Below are 13,873 nucleotides of genomic sequence, written 5' to 3'. Positions count from 1 at the left end.
GGGACCCTCGCAGCAGAGTCAATAAACAGGGGAAAATACAGGCCTGGGCCGGGGCCAGCCAGGGAAGCGCTCTGAGAGCAGAGCTGCCTGCTTTCGTCTTTCCCGATCAGAGTCAGGGTTTCTTCCCTTCCCAGCCCCCAGCGGACAATGTCCATCCTGCTCGGCCGGGACTGTTATCCCAGCTTCCATGGAAAAACAGGACAGGCACGGATCCTGAAAACGGGCCAGGGGCGGGCCGGGCCTTAGGTGGAGGGGCGGCCGCCAAGGCAGGAATGTCAGCAGCGAGCTGGCCGAGGCCGCATGCACACCCTGGCATGAGGGGCTCGGGCCGAGGGCCCGCGAGGTGGCAGCGGGGGGCAGGGCGCGCGGGCAGGAGGGCCGGGGGCGGGCGCGCGCGGGCTCCGGGGGAGGCAGGGCTGGGAGCGCGAGGCAGGCACCCCCGGGCCTGCGGCCGGCCTGGCGGGGGAGCCCGGGAAGGCCGGAGATCGGCTGTCCCCAGACTCCCCGCGCGATGTAACCAGGCGCAAAGAAATGGACACTCGGGCAGCTTCCAAAAGAGGCGAAACCGTTTATGAAGGCGGCGCCGGCGCGGTATCTACAGTTTATCTACAAATATCTACAAGTATCTACACCACACCGCCTGCAGACGGGGCTTCTCGGGTCGTCCACGCTGCAGCGGCCAGCCGGGCCGCCGAGAACAATAAATACCACTTCCTTCCCGCGCGCCCCGCGCACTTTGGCGCCGGCGGCGCGCCCCGGGGGTCCCGGGGCCGGGGAGCGTGGTCCTCGGGCCGCCCTGGGGCAGGCGGGGGGCGGCCCCAGGCCCGGGCCCCGGTCGGGCGCGCGCACTATCTGGGGCAGTAGTCGTAGGAGCCCGGCGGCGCGGCCCCGGCGGACGAGTACATGCTGGCGGCGGCGGCGGCCGCGGCGGCGGCGGCGGCGGCGGCGGGGCTCACAGCCGGGTGGTGGTGCGGGTGCGCGTGCGGGTGCGCGTGGAAGCCGTGGCCGCGCAGGCCGGGCAGCGGGTAGGGCGCCGGCCGGCTCTTGGCCCCGAGGTAGTGGTCGTAGGCGGCGGCCGGGTACTTGTAGGGGTGGTGATGCAGCGGCTCCGACGCTCCAGGCGCTTCCAGGCGCAGCTCGGGGTGCGGGGGGCTGGGCCGGCCCCCGGGCGCACCGGGCAGCGGGACCCCGGGCCCGGGCAGCGCGGGGCTGAGCACCCGCGCCAGCAGCTGCGGCGGGTGCGCCGGGTCCCCGAGCCCCGCCGGGCCGCCCGCGTCGCGCTCGAACTCTCGCCGGGCCTCGGCCGTGTCTGCGGGGAGGGCCGACGGCTGAGCCGCGGAGGAGCCGGCCGGAGCGCGCCGGCCCAGCTCCGGGCCCTCCCCAGGGGCCCGCGCCCGCCGGCGGGCGGGGCAGGGAGGGCGGGCGGGCGCAGCCGTCGGGCCGGCGGGCGAGTGCGCGCTTGCCCGGCCGCCGCGGTCGTTGTGCAACCGCTGCGAAGGCCGCGAGCGCCCCTGCGGCGCGGGCGAGGCCGGGCGCGGCCGCCCGCCCGGATCCCACGACCCCGGCCTACCTTTCTCCGCGCCGTTGGGCTGCGTGGGGGAGGCCACGGGGTTGCGCGAGCGGGCGAACGCGCTCATGAGCGGCAGCGCGCCGGGCCGGTGGTTCCGGGGCCTGCGGTATGGAGGCGGGCGGGAGTCAGAGGCGCCAGCGCGGCGCCCGCGTTCTCGCGCTCTCCTGCGGGACACTCACCAGTCCTCGGGGTCGCAGTCTCGGAAGCCTTTGGCGAAGGGGTTACTGGCGATCTTGAGCTGCGTGATCTGCGGGAAGCGGGCACTGGGCTCGCCCTGGGGGCCGCGGGACTTACCCAGAGGGGCGGGAGCCTTAGGAGCGCCGGCCACTCTCCCCTCTGCTCCGCGCTCACTCCCGTTCTCTACTAGAAACGGCTGGAACACACCCCGCTCCCTCCCCCGCATGGGGCTGCACCTCTCCGGGGCTGGGGAGCCCTCCTTCTGGCTAAGGAACTCCGCTTTTGCACTCGCAAGTGCCCCCCATGCTGGGCTAGCAATGCAGTTAGGTCCACCCCCCACCCGCTGAGGTCTGGAGTGGAGGACACCCCAGGAATCTGAGTAGACCGCGTATCAGGCCCCGGTGGGAGCTTCCGGAATGGTTTGGAAAACAAACTTTCAGGCCACAGTGACAGTTGCTGATAGGAGGCTGGTTCCGGCCAGCCACACAGAGGGGAGGGGAGTGTGATGCCCTGGGTGGGGGGGGTTCTCAGACCGCAGGGGGGCTCCATTCTGGCTGGGTTTCCCCAGGCAGCCACGGAGAATCACCCCTTCCCAGGGCTGCTGAGCGGGCTGCCCCGGGGCCTCACCCGGTGGTTCTGATAGGCGGTGACCGCGGTGAAGCGCGTCTCCTCAAACACGAAGGTTTTAAAGTTCTCCTCCGCGTACTTCTCGCTGTCTTTGCGCGGGTCCACATAGACCACATGGAAGCGTGGCTGGTATCTGTGCATGGAGTTGAGAATGATCTGGAAGACAAGTGGTGAAGTCCGAGCTCAGCTCGGAGAGAGACCGGCAGGGCCCAGACAGGCAGTGCACTTCCCTCCCGACAACCCGGTTCAACCCTGTGCTCCCCCAGGAGGCCGTCCTCTTAGGAACCTCACCGACACATTCCAAAGGCTGCTGCCCACCGCCCCACCCCATGGCCCTCCATCCTTTCCAGGGAAAACGCCTCCAGCAAAAGCCCAGCAGTGGGGTGAAGAGACCAGCAAGGCCCTCTCTCCCAGGCCCAGGCCCCTGACCCAAGGGCTGGCTCTCCCTGGCCCGTCCGTCATCTACACTCTGCCCTGGCGCGGGTCAGCAGGGACTCCCTCAGCCTGCCAGGGATTAGCAGGGACCCCCTCAGCCTGCCGGGGATTAGCAGGGACCCCCTTGGCCTGCCGGGGGACGGGGCGGTAGCCTGGGGGCCGCTCACATGCCCGTTGTCGTCCAGCAGGTTGTTGGTCAGCTTGAGCTTGTCGAAGGAGACAATCTGCTTCATCCACTGGGCCCCCTTGGCCGGCGAGTCGGGGTGGTAGTGGACGCGGCCCGGCGTGGCGGGGTCTGCCTTCCCGGCCACCAGCCAGGACGAGCTGTGGAAGGCATACCTGGGCCGCAGGGGGGCAGGGGCCACGACACGCCAGGTGAGGGCCTTGCCCAGGGAGCCCAAGGTTCCCGAGGCTCCCACAGGCGGACGGGGGGCTGCCCAGGGGGCTATGAGAAAACGGAACCGCCTGACAGGCTGCAGGAAGTGCCAGCAGGGAGGCAGCCGGCTCTGGCGCCACGATTCGCTGCACGCGGGTCCGGCCAGCCTGCAGCCTCCCGAGTCGCCGGCCAGCGCGGTGAGGGGGGTGGGGGGCCTGGATCTGGCCTGCCAGGGCCTAGGGCGCAGGGCGGACCGGGCTCTCTTTATTAATTGCTGTTAATTGTCCGGGCGGCCAGGCCCGCCCAGCGTAATCTCTCCCGGCCACCCCACCTTTCCTGCCGGCTCCGGCTCCGGAGCGGCATCCTGGGGGAGGGGGAAGGGACGTGGACAAGACTGGTAGGGGGCCCCAACACGTGTGAGCCCTGCCAGGGCCAGTCCCCAGAACTGCTGGGGACGGACGGGGCCTGTGGGGCTGGGGTCTGGTGGGACCACAGAGTTGGCCAGCGGTCTAGAATGACCGTCCCGGGCCGCCGCCTCACCCGCCGGGCCGGGCCCTCACCGGTAGCGCTTGTCATCCACGGGAACAAAGTCCATGAGGAGCATGTAGTCAGCCATGGGGTCCATACCGAACAGCTTCACTTGGAAGGTGGGGAACATGCGCCTGGGGGCAGCGAGACCCTGTCAGCTCAGGACGGGAGGGCAGGCCGCCCGCTTCCAGCGGCCCAGGACGCGGCCTCCTCTCTGCTGGCCGGTCAGGGCCCTGGTCGTATCTCCCCTCACCCGGCTGGCTGACCAACCTGACTAGACCCCTACCCCACCAAGGGCGCGTGGACGGCGGGACAGCCCCTTGCCCCCCGGTTAGAAACACAGAAACGGCTAACTCGGCGTGCCAGCCAGGCCTGCAGGCCCTGACCTCGGCTTCTGGCTTCTTACTGCACCTCCACCCGCAGAGACCCGGCCCAGCTGACTGCCGATCCAGCCGTCCCGGGCCAGGTCAGCCCAGTGGGCCGCAGCAACAGCAGTCCTGGGTCCTGGGCCCTCAGCAGGACCGCGCCCCAACCGCCTGATCTAAGCCATCGCTTTAAGCTCCCGGCTTGAACAAAGTGAAAGCGACGCGGACCGACCGAGGGATTCCAGGAGTCCCAGGCGGCCTTTCAGCTGAGTCTGCGCCTGCTTCCCTGGATCCCCCTGAGAGGCCGAGCTGGGGAGTCCAGAGCCCTGGCCCTGAGACCTCTCGCCGGGTCCTGGGGGTCTCCCCACCTTCCTCGAGGACACACGCAAGTTCCCCAGACACAGCTACTCCAGGTCGACCTGGCCTGTGTCCTTGGGGTCCCCTCACCGCCCCCTCCCCTGAGCTCCGACTCATCCTGCACTCAATCCCAGCTCGGGCGGATGGCGGCAGGCTAGTCCAGTCCCGGGTGCCGGCTGCCAGCTGGGAGGACAGCGTGCCGCCCGGCCCCCGCCCGCCTGTCCTGCCGCTGCCTCTTACAGGCACCTCCTCTCGGGTGGTGGGCTGACGCCAGCCCTCCTGGACAAGCCACCCCTAACCCCTGCCCCTGCAGGCCAGAGGGGGCTGCAGAATGCTGGCTGGGCCAGGTGGGAGGCTGAGCGCCCAGGGCCGGCAGGAGAGCTTGCAGAAGGCCCCGGGTTCCCCAGGGAAGACGCCGCGACAGGGCAGGAGCAGCCCTGCGCGGGCTCTGCAAACAGGCCCTGAGCCTTCCCAGGCCGTGCGGATGCAGAGCCGGTGTCTCCTGTGTACATTAGACACAGGCCGGCACCCGCCTTTGTCTGCCGGTCACATCGGCTGCATCGCAAAACTTGTTCCCCTTCTCTCCGGGCCCTTCAAACAAACACAGGCCAATGGAAGGCGGCGGCCCCAGCGGCAGAGCCAGGCCCCGCGGTCGGCAGAGACATAGGCCTGAGAAAATGGGATGGCGGCTGTCCCACAACACAGCCCGTCCGGGAGGGTCTTAACCGTCCCAGAGCAGTTCCGACCCACTGCCCCGTTGCCGGGCGGCACCTCCAACTAGCCCGGATGGATTGAATGGGGAACCAGAGACGGAGTTTTCTCTGAAAAGTCGGGATCCACTGGGATCCGCCGGTTAGCGAGGCCCCGGAGAACTGAGCCGGCCCCTGCCTCAGGCCGCGGGTGTCCTGGAGCAGCGGGTGGACTCCCGGCCCCCACGCGCCTCCCCTGACCCCTCGGCAGGTTCCCCAGGTGGCTGTCGTCGGAGCCGGGACCCGGAGCAGAGAAGCCGGCCATGCCCCCGCCCCGCTCGCCGGCCCCTCCAGGCTGGGGCGGCCCGCGGCCAAGGAGGGGCGCCCTGACCTGCCGGCCTTGGTGACGATCATCTCGGTGCCCAGCTGGTTGAACTCGTCCCACAGCGCCTTCATCTCCAGCTGCACGCTCACGCTGGCCACCTTCGCGTTCTTCTTCACCGGCGCCTTGGCGGCGGCCACGCAGCTGGACCCGGGGCCCTCGGGCTCCGCGGCGCCGCTGGCAGCCCCGGCGGCCGGCGCGAACGGGTAGGCGTGCGGCGGGCCCGGGGCGCCCGGCGCGGCGGCGGAGCACGGCTCGTAGCGCGGCGGCGGGGGCTCGCGCGCGCCGTACGGGTCGGCGCCGGGCGACGCGGCGCCCGGGAAGCCCCCCGCCGCCCCCAGGCCGCTCAGGCTGCTGGCCGTGAAGGCTGCGACGTCGCAGAAGTGCGAGAGCTGCGTGAGCCACGGGCTGGACACGGCGGAGATCATGGCCCGCGGGCCGCGCGCCCCGCCGAGCCGAGCGCCGCTGCCCCGCGCCCCGGGCCGAGTGGCGGGCGCGCGCCGCCCCGCGCCGCCGCCCGCGGAGCCGCCCCGCCCCGCCCCGCCCCGCGCCCCCGCCCCCGCCGAGCCGAGCCGAGGGCCTCGCGGCCCCCTCCCCGCGCCGCGCCCCGGCCCCGACCGCCCCGACCGGCTCCCCGGCGGCGGGCGAGCGCGCGAGCGCCCGCCGGCCGCCCGCCGGGCCCTGCGGTTTGCTACCCCTACCTTTGTTCCCCTCGCCTTCGCCTCCCCTCCGCATCCCCTGCGCTCCCTGCACCGTCTCCCTCGCGGCTCCTGCGCTGCTTTACTTTCCGCCTCTTTCCTGCTGGTCCCTCGCTTTGTCTTCCGTTTAGCCTGCCTGTCCCTCTCCTCTCGGTGTGCGTCTCTCTATTATTCGTGGCTTTTAAGTTTCTCTTGTTTAAGTTGGACTTGACTTCCCCTCCATGCGCTTCTCTGGCTCCGGCCCTCTTCGTCTCCGTTTCGCCTTTCCCCTTTCGGGTGTTCTGTTTTCCTCTCCTTTTCCCCAGCTCTTCTCCTCCCGCCGTCTGATCCTGCTTTCTCTCCCTCCGAGTCCCCCGGCTCTCTGGGGCTCCCCTCCTGTCCCCCCACCTCTCAGAGCTCTCCGGCCCCCGCTGCCGACTGACTCCCTCTGGTCCCTCTCTCCTGTCCACCTCCGACCTCCCACGCCCTCTTCTGCTCTGGGTTCAGCTGCACGGGCCTCTGCAGCGGGGTCCCCAGGCCAAGGGGGCACAGGATTGGGGCAGGATGCCGCCCTTCCTCTGCGCCCCAGAGTCCAGGCTGGAAGCCAGGCACTCACCCCGCCAGTGCTGCCTTTCCCGTCCTCCCCCGATCCCACCAGCCCTCTCTGCTTGGGCCCCAGGGGCAGGGGTCTGGCAGGCGTCTGCCCAGACACAGTGGGGAGGCTCACCTTCCATGTCCCTGGTGACGGTGCTGAAGTGCATGCCGGCCGGGGAGCCCAGCGGCGTCACAGGCTCGGAGGACCCGGGGGCCGGACGCGCGGTGCGCTCTGTGGCCTCTGCTGCAACCAGAGAGGCGATGCTGAACGCGCTGGCCCGGGGAGACAGCGGGCCCCGCGAGTCCATAGGCACCCGGCGGCCTGGCCGGCGCCGCCTCCGACTGCATGCACCCGGCCCCACGGAGGCCGGCCCAGCCCACGGCCCGGGGGCGGGAGCCCGCAGTGCCACTCACCACCACAGCCCCGTGCCCAGGGGACATGGCGTCACAGCCCCCCACCCCGGGCCGAGGGGGCCCTGGTGGGTGGAGAGCTCCGGGGGTTGGTGCAGGCCCTCCTGCATTTCAAGCTCCCCGGCCCTTTGCCTCAGCTCCCAGGGGCCTCTGTGGCCAGCACCCCTGGACCATCCACAGCTCCCCGAGGCCTGTCCTCCCTCTGTACAGCGAAGCCATTGGCTTCCACCGCCCCGAGGGGAGGCAAGAACAGGCGCCCGCAGCCCCGCGGGGCTCCGGCTAGGCCCTGCCCTGGGCTCCTCCCGCCTCCCCGGCTGCCCCTGCACCTGGGCGCGGAGAGGGCCGTCCAGGCTCCAGCAGCGGCCACGGGCAGACGACCCCAGGGTCGCAGGGTCCGTCCTTTCCTCGGTGCCCAGGGATGGGACCCGGCCCCACGAGCGGCTCCCGGGCCCCTGTGGGCGGCTCCCGGTCGCGCCCGGGGATCCTGAGCAGAGGGACACCGCCCAGGCCGCTCAGCCCGGGAACCAGAGTGTCACGCGCACCCGCGCACCGCCCGCCCCTGGCCGGGACGCTTATACATCCGGAGGGTGGGCAGTGCCCGCTCCTCCAACCTCCCCGAGCACCGGCCGGGTGCAGGGAGGGCCGGGGGCGGGGCCTGGACTGGCCAAGGGAGCCCAGGACACGTCGGAGGAATTCAGGCCGCGGCCAGGTCCTGTTGCTCGCTGTCCCTCGCCCGCCCTGCGGCCGGCCTGCCCTCCTGGAAGGCCCGGCTGCCCACTTGGGCCTGCAGGCCCAGGCTTCCTGGACGCTAAGCCTGACGTGGCCTGCTCTTCCCCGCACCTCCTGTTTCCAGGGCCACCTCTACCCAGTTGGGGGCATCCATGGCCGCTCAGCCCAGATGCCCCCGTTGCAGGGCGACAGGCCTCCGTGACCCAGGACTTGCTTGGGCCCTGGACTGAGCCTCTGGCCCTCAGGCCTGTCTCCAAGGCATCTGCTGCTTCGCCTGGATGGAGCGGGAGGCAGCAGCCTCTCTGGGGGTTGTTGGACCCCCAGGTGGAGGGCGTGCTGGCCCAGAACCTGGGGAGCCTGGGAGCTGCTCTGGCAGGAAGCACGGGGCTCCTGGGCCTGAGGGCCAGGACTGGCGTGGCCTAGAGTGGAGACGGTGAGCACGTGGCCCTGCTGTGTGACGGGGTGGGCGACCGTGACCTCGTGAGCGCTGAGCCCCGCCCCTCCCCCCGGACGGCCCCTGCAGCTCCATGGACCAAGCTGGGAAGGCGCGATGGTGCCAGGGTGGCCTTCCCCACGGGGTGGCCATGGCCGTGATCTGTGCAGCCCGGAAGCAGGTCCAGGGAGTCCCGTGATGCGGGAGCAGCTAGGCTTGAGCTCCCCGCCCCCCCGTGGGCTGCCCCCGCAGCAGTGCCAGCCCAGGGCCTCCAGGAGCCGAGGTTGAAGGACGAGCTGGCAGGGGGGTGCTGCTGCAGGAGGCGTGTGCTGGCGGTCAGCACCCAGAGGGGCACGCAGGGTGTCCCCAGGGGCACTGGCGGGTGGGCTGGCGGGCGGGCTGTGCGGCACCTGAGGTTGTGTCTCGTGCACCCGAGGAGCCTCCCGTAGAGCTGGGCGAACACCAGAAGGCGGTGGGCAGGTGCTGAGTCCGAGGGAGACGCCGGCGTTGGGAAAGGAGCAGAAGTGAAAGTGAAAACGCCGGGGCCTCTGCAGTTGCAGGGTCAGCCTCCCGGGGCTCTGTCCTGAGGGCCCTGGCCCTCCGAGGAGTCTGCGGTGGGGGACAGGAGAGGGATCCTCTCGGCCCTCATTAACCCCTTGGTGCCTGAGCTGGGACGTGGGCGGCCAGGCCAGATGGGGAAAGCGCAGAAGAGTGTGGGCCAGTTCTGGTTAAGAGCCAAACGGAGAGGTCAGGGCGCTCCTCCTGCAACTCACAACTCTGCTTCCCCTGGTGCCGCTGCCCACTCCGGCCACCACAGGCCCCAAACGCAGCTGCAGTGCTGGCCCGGCTGGAACCCAGCTGCAGGGGCCAGAGATGCTAAAGATGCTGCAACACTCTGCTCAGCTGATGGGAAGGGCCGGCCCATCAGAAAAGACCATGATGCTGGGAAAAATTGAAGGCAGGAGGAGAAGGGGACGACAGAGGATGAGATGGCTGGATGGCATCACCAACTCAATGGACATGAGTTTGAGTGACCTCCGGAAGCTGGCGATGGACAGGGAGGCCTGGCGTGCTGCAGTCCGTGGAGTCGCAGAGAGTTGGACACGACAGAGTGGCTGAAGAACAAAGGGGAGCGGAGCCCTCAGGGTTCTCGCCTCCTGCGCCCCCGGGGGTGCTCTCGCCGGTCCCTCCAGCCCCCGGGGGTGCTCTCGCCGGTCCCTCCCGCCCCCGGGGGTGCTCTCGCCGTCCCTCCCGCCCCCGGGGGTGCTCTCGCCGTCCCTCCCGCCCCCGGGGGTGCTCTCGCCGTCCCTCCCGCCCCCGGGGGTGCTCTCGCCGTCCCTCCCGGCCCCGGGGGTGCTCTCGCCTCCTGTGCCCCCGGGGGTGCTCTCGCCGTCCCTCCCGGCCCCGCTGCCACTCTCCGCTGCGCCCACCCCGGCGCCCTCACCGCCCAGCGCCCAGCGGGAGCATGTGCCCTGCGATGCCCCATGCCCGCCGCATCCACGCTCCCTCACCTGGACCAGCATGGTTCCTTTCCGCCTCGCTCCCCCTGCCGGCCGCACCTCTGGGAGTGAGAGGTCTGCCGGCCGCACCTCTGGGAGTGAGAGGTAGGAGTCTGGCCGGGCGCTGCCAGGGCCCAGAGCTGATCGGGTTCTGCCCACTTAGGGCACGACGCGCCTCTCCACCTGGGACGCGGGATGAAGACAGGACCAGCCTCTCCCCGCGCCGGTCAGCAGGATGGAGCCAGGATGTAACACGTTACAGGCCCCAGAAGCGAGGCTCGCGTGGACCCCCAGCCCGAGGGTGATGTGGGGGCCAGAAGGTCAGCTGAGCACAGAAGGTGGCCGGCGGGAGGGAGCAGGCGGCCACCCCCTGCTTCTCGGGGCTGCTCTGGCACGAGCCCCAGCCGCACACCCTCAGCCACAGCATCCCTAGCTCTATTTTGGAGGTTCAGTCCCCAGCTCGAGAGGGGCAGCCTGGGGCACCTGGGCAGCACCCAGCTCCTCCCCGAGCACATGTGGGTCCCCAGGGGAGCCGGCAGCACCGGGACCCACACGCCACTCCCGCCACCGTGCAGGCACGTCCTTGCGTCCACCTGGCGCGCTGCGCACCCAGCCTTGGAAGGGCTGGCAGGCCCTCGGGTGTTGCTGTGCTTGAGTGCTCCTGGAGACACGGTGGGCTCCACCTGCGCCCCCCCCCCATCTGGGTCTCCGGCTGCCGTGGGGCCCAGGGGCCAGAGTGCAGAGCAGCGCAGTGGCTGCCACAGAGTTCCGGAAGAGCGCGGCGGGCTTTCCTCCACCCGGCTCCTCCATTTCAGAACTGGTTTGCCAGGAACGTTCCCCACGCCCGCAGTTCCCCTGGCCCCACAGGAAAGCCGACTGCGGAGCGGCCTGCACAGTCACTCCCCCGCGGGGGATGGTGCGGGTCTCAGGGGAGGCCAGCGGGGAGCGACCTTCTCTAGAGCCGGGGTGGCTCCCTCCCCCTGCTCCCGCCCTCAGGACCTTGGCCCCTGGGCACGTCCTACCTGCCTCCCTCCAGCCAAGGTGCTGGGGCTGCGGTGCCAATAAAGGCGGCTCTCTGGGTGGCCTTCGTGGGCACGAACGGGCAGCGACCCAGAACCCGGGAGGTGGGCGGGAGGCCCCCTCCTCCTCTAGGAGGCCAAGGCTGAAGGAACGAGAGAGGACTCTGGGCTCTGCTTGCGAGGGAAGCGGGCGCAGGCTGAGCCGGGATCCCACGCACCCAGCTCGCGGCCTCCGGTCGGCCCGTCGGGGAGGGGGTGCAGAACTTCAGGCCCCAGGGCGGGGCTGGGGCTGGGAGGAGAGGCTGGCGGGTAAGCTGCACCATTCATCCCGGGTGAGGGCGGCTTCCCTCCCAGGCACCCACCCTCCCCCCACACCCTGTCCCCTCCCCCCACACCCCTCCCCCACCCACCCCACCCCATCCCCCCTGCTCCCGCCCCCTGACCTGGTCTCTTGTGACACCACCTGCGTTTGGAGGAAGCGCAGTCCCCGCCAGCCTGGGGGCTCCTTGCACTGGGACCAGGGGTGGCTCTGTTGGCCCCTAACTGCCCCCAGGCCCTTTCTGCAGGGTGCTCCCCGGGGTGGGGGACTCTAACCCTGGGGTCCGCTGGGCGCCCCAGGTGTGCGCTGGGGTTCACGTGCAGGGCCTGAGCATCCTAGGAGGTGCTGGCGAAGGCTGGCGCCACAGCAGTCTGGTGTGTGCCCCTCGTTGGTTTGCAGGTGTCTGGGTAGGGTGAGCTGAGCCGTGTCTGGGGGCTGCCCCCACCCCTTCTGCGACATCGCCTGGAGCTCTTCCTGGCCTCTGGGGGGCGGGTGACAGCAGTGTGAACACAGGGCAGTGAGTGGGGTTGGCAGACGGCCGGGGGAACGGACAGGGCGGCACGGAGAGGCTCCCAGCGCTGGGACCCCAGCCCCTCAGAGCCGGGAGGGTCGGCCGGGTCTTTGCAGCTGGGTGCCCCTCCACCCCCTCCCCGAGGGTGCTCCTTCCAGGACCAGAAGGACAGAACCGGGGAGACAGTGAGGAGGGGCTGGACCGGATCGCCGGGGGCTGTGGCCAGACCCGGGTGATGGCGCCCCCGCCCCCCGCAGGCTGGAAGTCCGTTCCGAGAACAAACAAACAGACGGCCACGGCCGGGGCCTCTCCGATTTCTGGGCCTGTTGACTTAGCTGCCCACTTGGTGGGAAGACCCAGCCGCCTGGAGAGTCGGCTGTCCATCTACTGCCACCCCGGCCCCTCCACCCCAGGCGCTGTCAGGCAGAGATGGGGCTCAGAGGCAGGGAGGGACAGGCCCCACTGGGGGTCTCTGCTGAGGGCGAGGGGCGGGGAGTTGGACGCCCGAGACCGTCTCCTCAGGTCCCTCCGTGTGTGCAGGTGCCTCCCCCACGGGGCCCCCAAGGAAAATCACCGTCTGGGACGCTCAGCTCAGTGAGCTGGGGGGCCTCAGCCTTATCCGGCTTGGCTGAGGTCTGTGTGGAGCCCTGGGCACCCCGTGGTGAAAGAAGGTCCGAATGTCTCAGCCTGCTCTTGCGGGATGATTTCCTGAAGGTGATGCCCTCAGACATGCCCTTCTTGAGGGCAGGTCCGATGGCAGGGACGATACCCCGGACGTCGGGGACAGGAGCAGGTCACTCTGTGGGGACCTTGCCAGGCAGGTCCCCAGGAGGCCAGCCTCCTGGCTCAAGACACAGGCCTGAGTCGGGCTTGGTGGGCAGGTGGGCTCCAGGGCTGGGCCAGAGGTGATGGACAGTGACCACCGGGCTGGGCCCAGCACCTCTGGTTATAAGGCCGTAACCTCGGGCTGTAACTCTACGTTCGGAAACAGAGCAGTTAGACTAACCGAGTATATCAGACTGGGAGTTTTCATGAGATACTTGATCCAGTTAATAACTTAAATTCAATTTGTTCTCGCTGCGGCAGCCCCAGGTGAGAGTCTGGCCTGAGTCGGTGAAGGGTCGGCTCCAAGCTCGAGTCCCGCCTGCGTCCCCGAGGGCGACCTTTTGCCCAGAAGCTCGCCCAGCACAGAGACCTGGTGTCCGAGCGGTGTGCCCACTGCCCCGGGCAGGCCGCCTCCTGCTCCCCTCCCCCGGTGCGTGGGAACTGACGGCAGCAGGCAGGCTGACCAGGCCTCCCGGGGACTCTGTGTGGGTGGCGGAGACACTGCTGTCACGTGGAGTCGTGTGGAGGCAGAGGGGCCTGGCGGGCAAGGCTCCAGGGCCTGGTCCCATGGGCAGCCGGGTCTTGGGGGGCAGCAGGGGCAGCGAGGCCCCTCGGCCACGGGCCTGCCCAGGGGACAGTGGGGTCAACATTTTGAAGGGGACAGGCCTCTCAAGCTGGCTGAGCTGGGGCAGACGGTGCAGCCCCGGCGCCACGCGGGGTTTGCATGAGCCCCACCCTGCAGCCGCTGCCCTCCCCACACCGGATCTCTGCGCGAGAGGTGGGCAGAGGTGCACGCCCACGTGCGGGCTGAGCCAGCTCCCCCGGCTCCCGAGTGGTGCTGCTCTGCCCAGGGCCCGCCACTGCCCACCCAGCCCCGCCACTGCCCACCCAGCCCCGCTGGACCCTGGTAGGGCGGCCGCTGCGTCTCTGGGCCTGGGGACCAGGCAGGGGTTCGGGTAGAGGGTGCCTGGCTCTACCCTCAAGGCCCACTCGAGTCCCCTCTGCCCGGCTTCCCTGCCCGGCCCAGGCATCCACAGCAGCCCTGGTCTCCCGTGTCTGCGGATCCCGCCTCGCCCCGCCGCAGCCAGACAAATCCCTTTCCTCCTCTGCGGCTCTGCTGAACCAGGTTGGAATTTCTCAGAAGCAAACAGCTCAGAGCTGAGGTTTTGGGAGCCGAGAATCCTCTTGTCTTGTCTGAGGAGGCATCAGGCAGGCTGGACGGGGCCCACGGCCGAGCCCCTGGGACTCTGCGAAGACGGCCGGAGGCCGCAGCCCTGGCGGGGCAGAGAGGACCCCGGACACGGAGAGAGCCCACTGCGGGCCGCCCACGGGCCGGGTGCTGTGGGTGAG

General features: G+C 70.2%; 1 protein-coding gene across 3 annotated transcripts; it reads right to left on the bottom strand.

Moving 5' to 3' along the window:
* Positions 1–553: 553 nt before the first annotated feature.
* On the bottom strand, positions 554–7,717 carry TBX1 (T-box transcription factor 1). 3 transcript variants are annotated; one of them, XM_055405459.2, is made up of 9 exons: positions 7,515–7,717; positions 6,911–7,021; positions 5,516–5,873; positions 3,746–3,847; positions 2,977–3,148; positions 2,375–2,530; positions 1,750–1,817; positions 1,571–1,671; positions 554–1,309 (listed from the first exon to the last, which is right to left on the bottom strand). In XM_055405459.2, the coding sequence occupies exons 2-9, from the start codon at positions 6,942–6,944 to the stop codon at positions 849–851; spliced, it is 1,452 nt and encodes a 483-aa protein (XP_055261434.1). In that variant the 5' UTR covers positions 6,945–7,021; positions 7,515–7,717; the 3' UTR covers positions 554–848. The 3 variants fall into 3 exon arrangements, with proteins under 3 accessions (XP_055261434.1, XP_055261432.1, XP_055261433.1); XM_055405457.2 differs by having other exon boundaries at positions 6,911–7,717; XM_055405458.2 differs by lacking the exons at positions 6,911–7,021; positions 7,515–7,717 and having other exon boundaries at positions 5,516–5,989.
* Between the last annotated feature and the right edge of the window lie 6,156 nt (positions 7,718–13,873).

Source organism: Moschus berezovskii, chromosome 19 (genome assembly GCF_049115385.1).
Source record: "Moschus berezovskii isolate FMDL1 chromosome 19, NW_MosBer_1.0, whole genome shotgun sequence".
In the NCBI taxonomy this organism is placed as follows: Eukaryota; Metazoa; Chordata; class Mammalia; order Artiodactyla; family Moschidae; genus Moschus; species Moschus berezovskii.
This window is presented reverse-complemented; position numbering and strand designations above follow the sequence as displayed.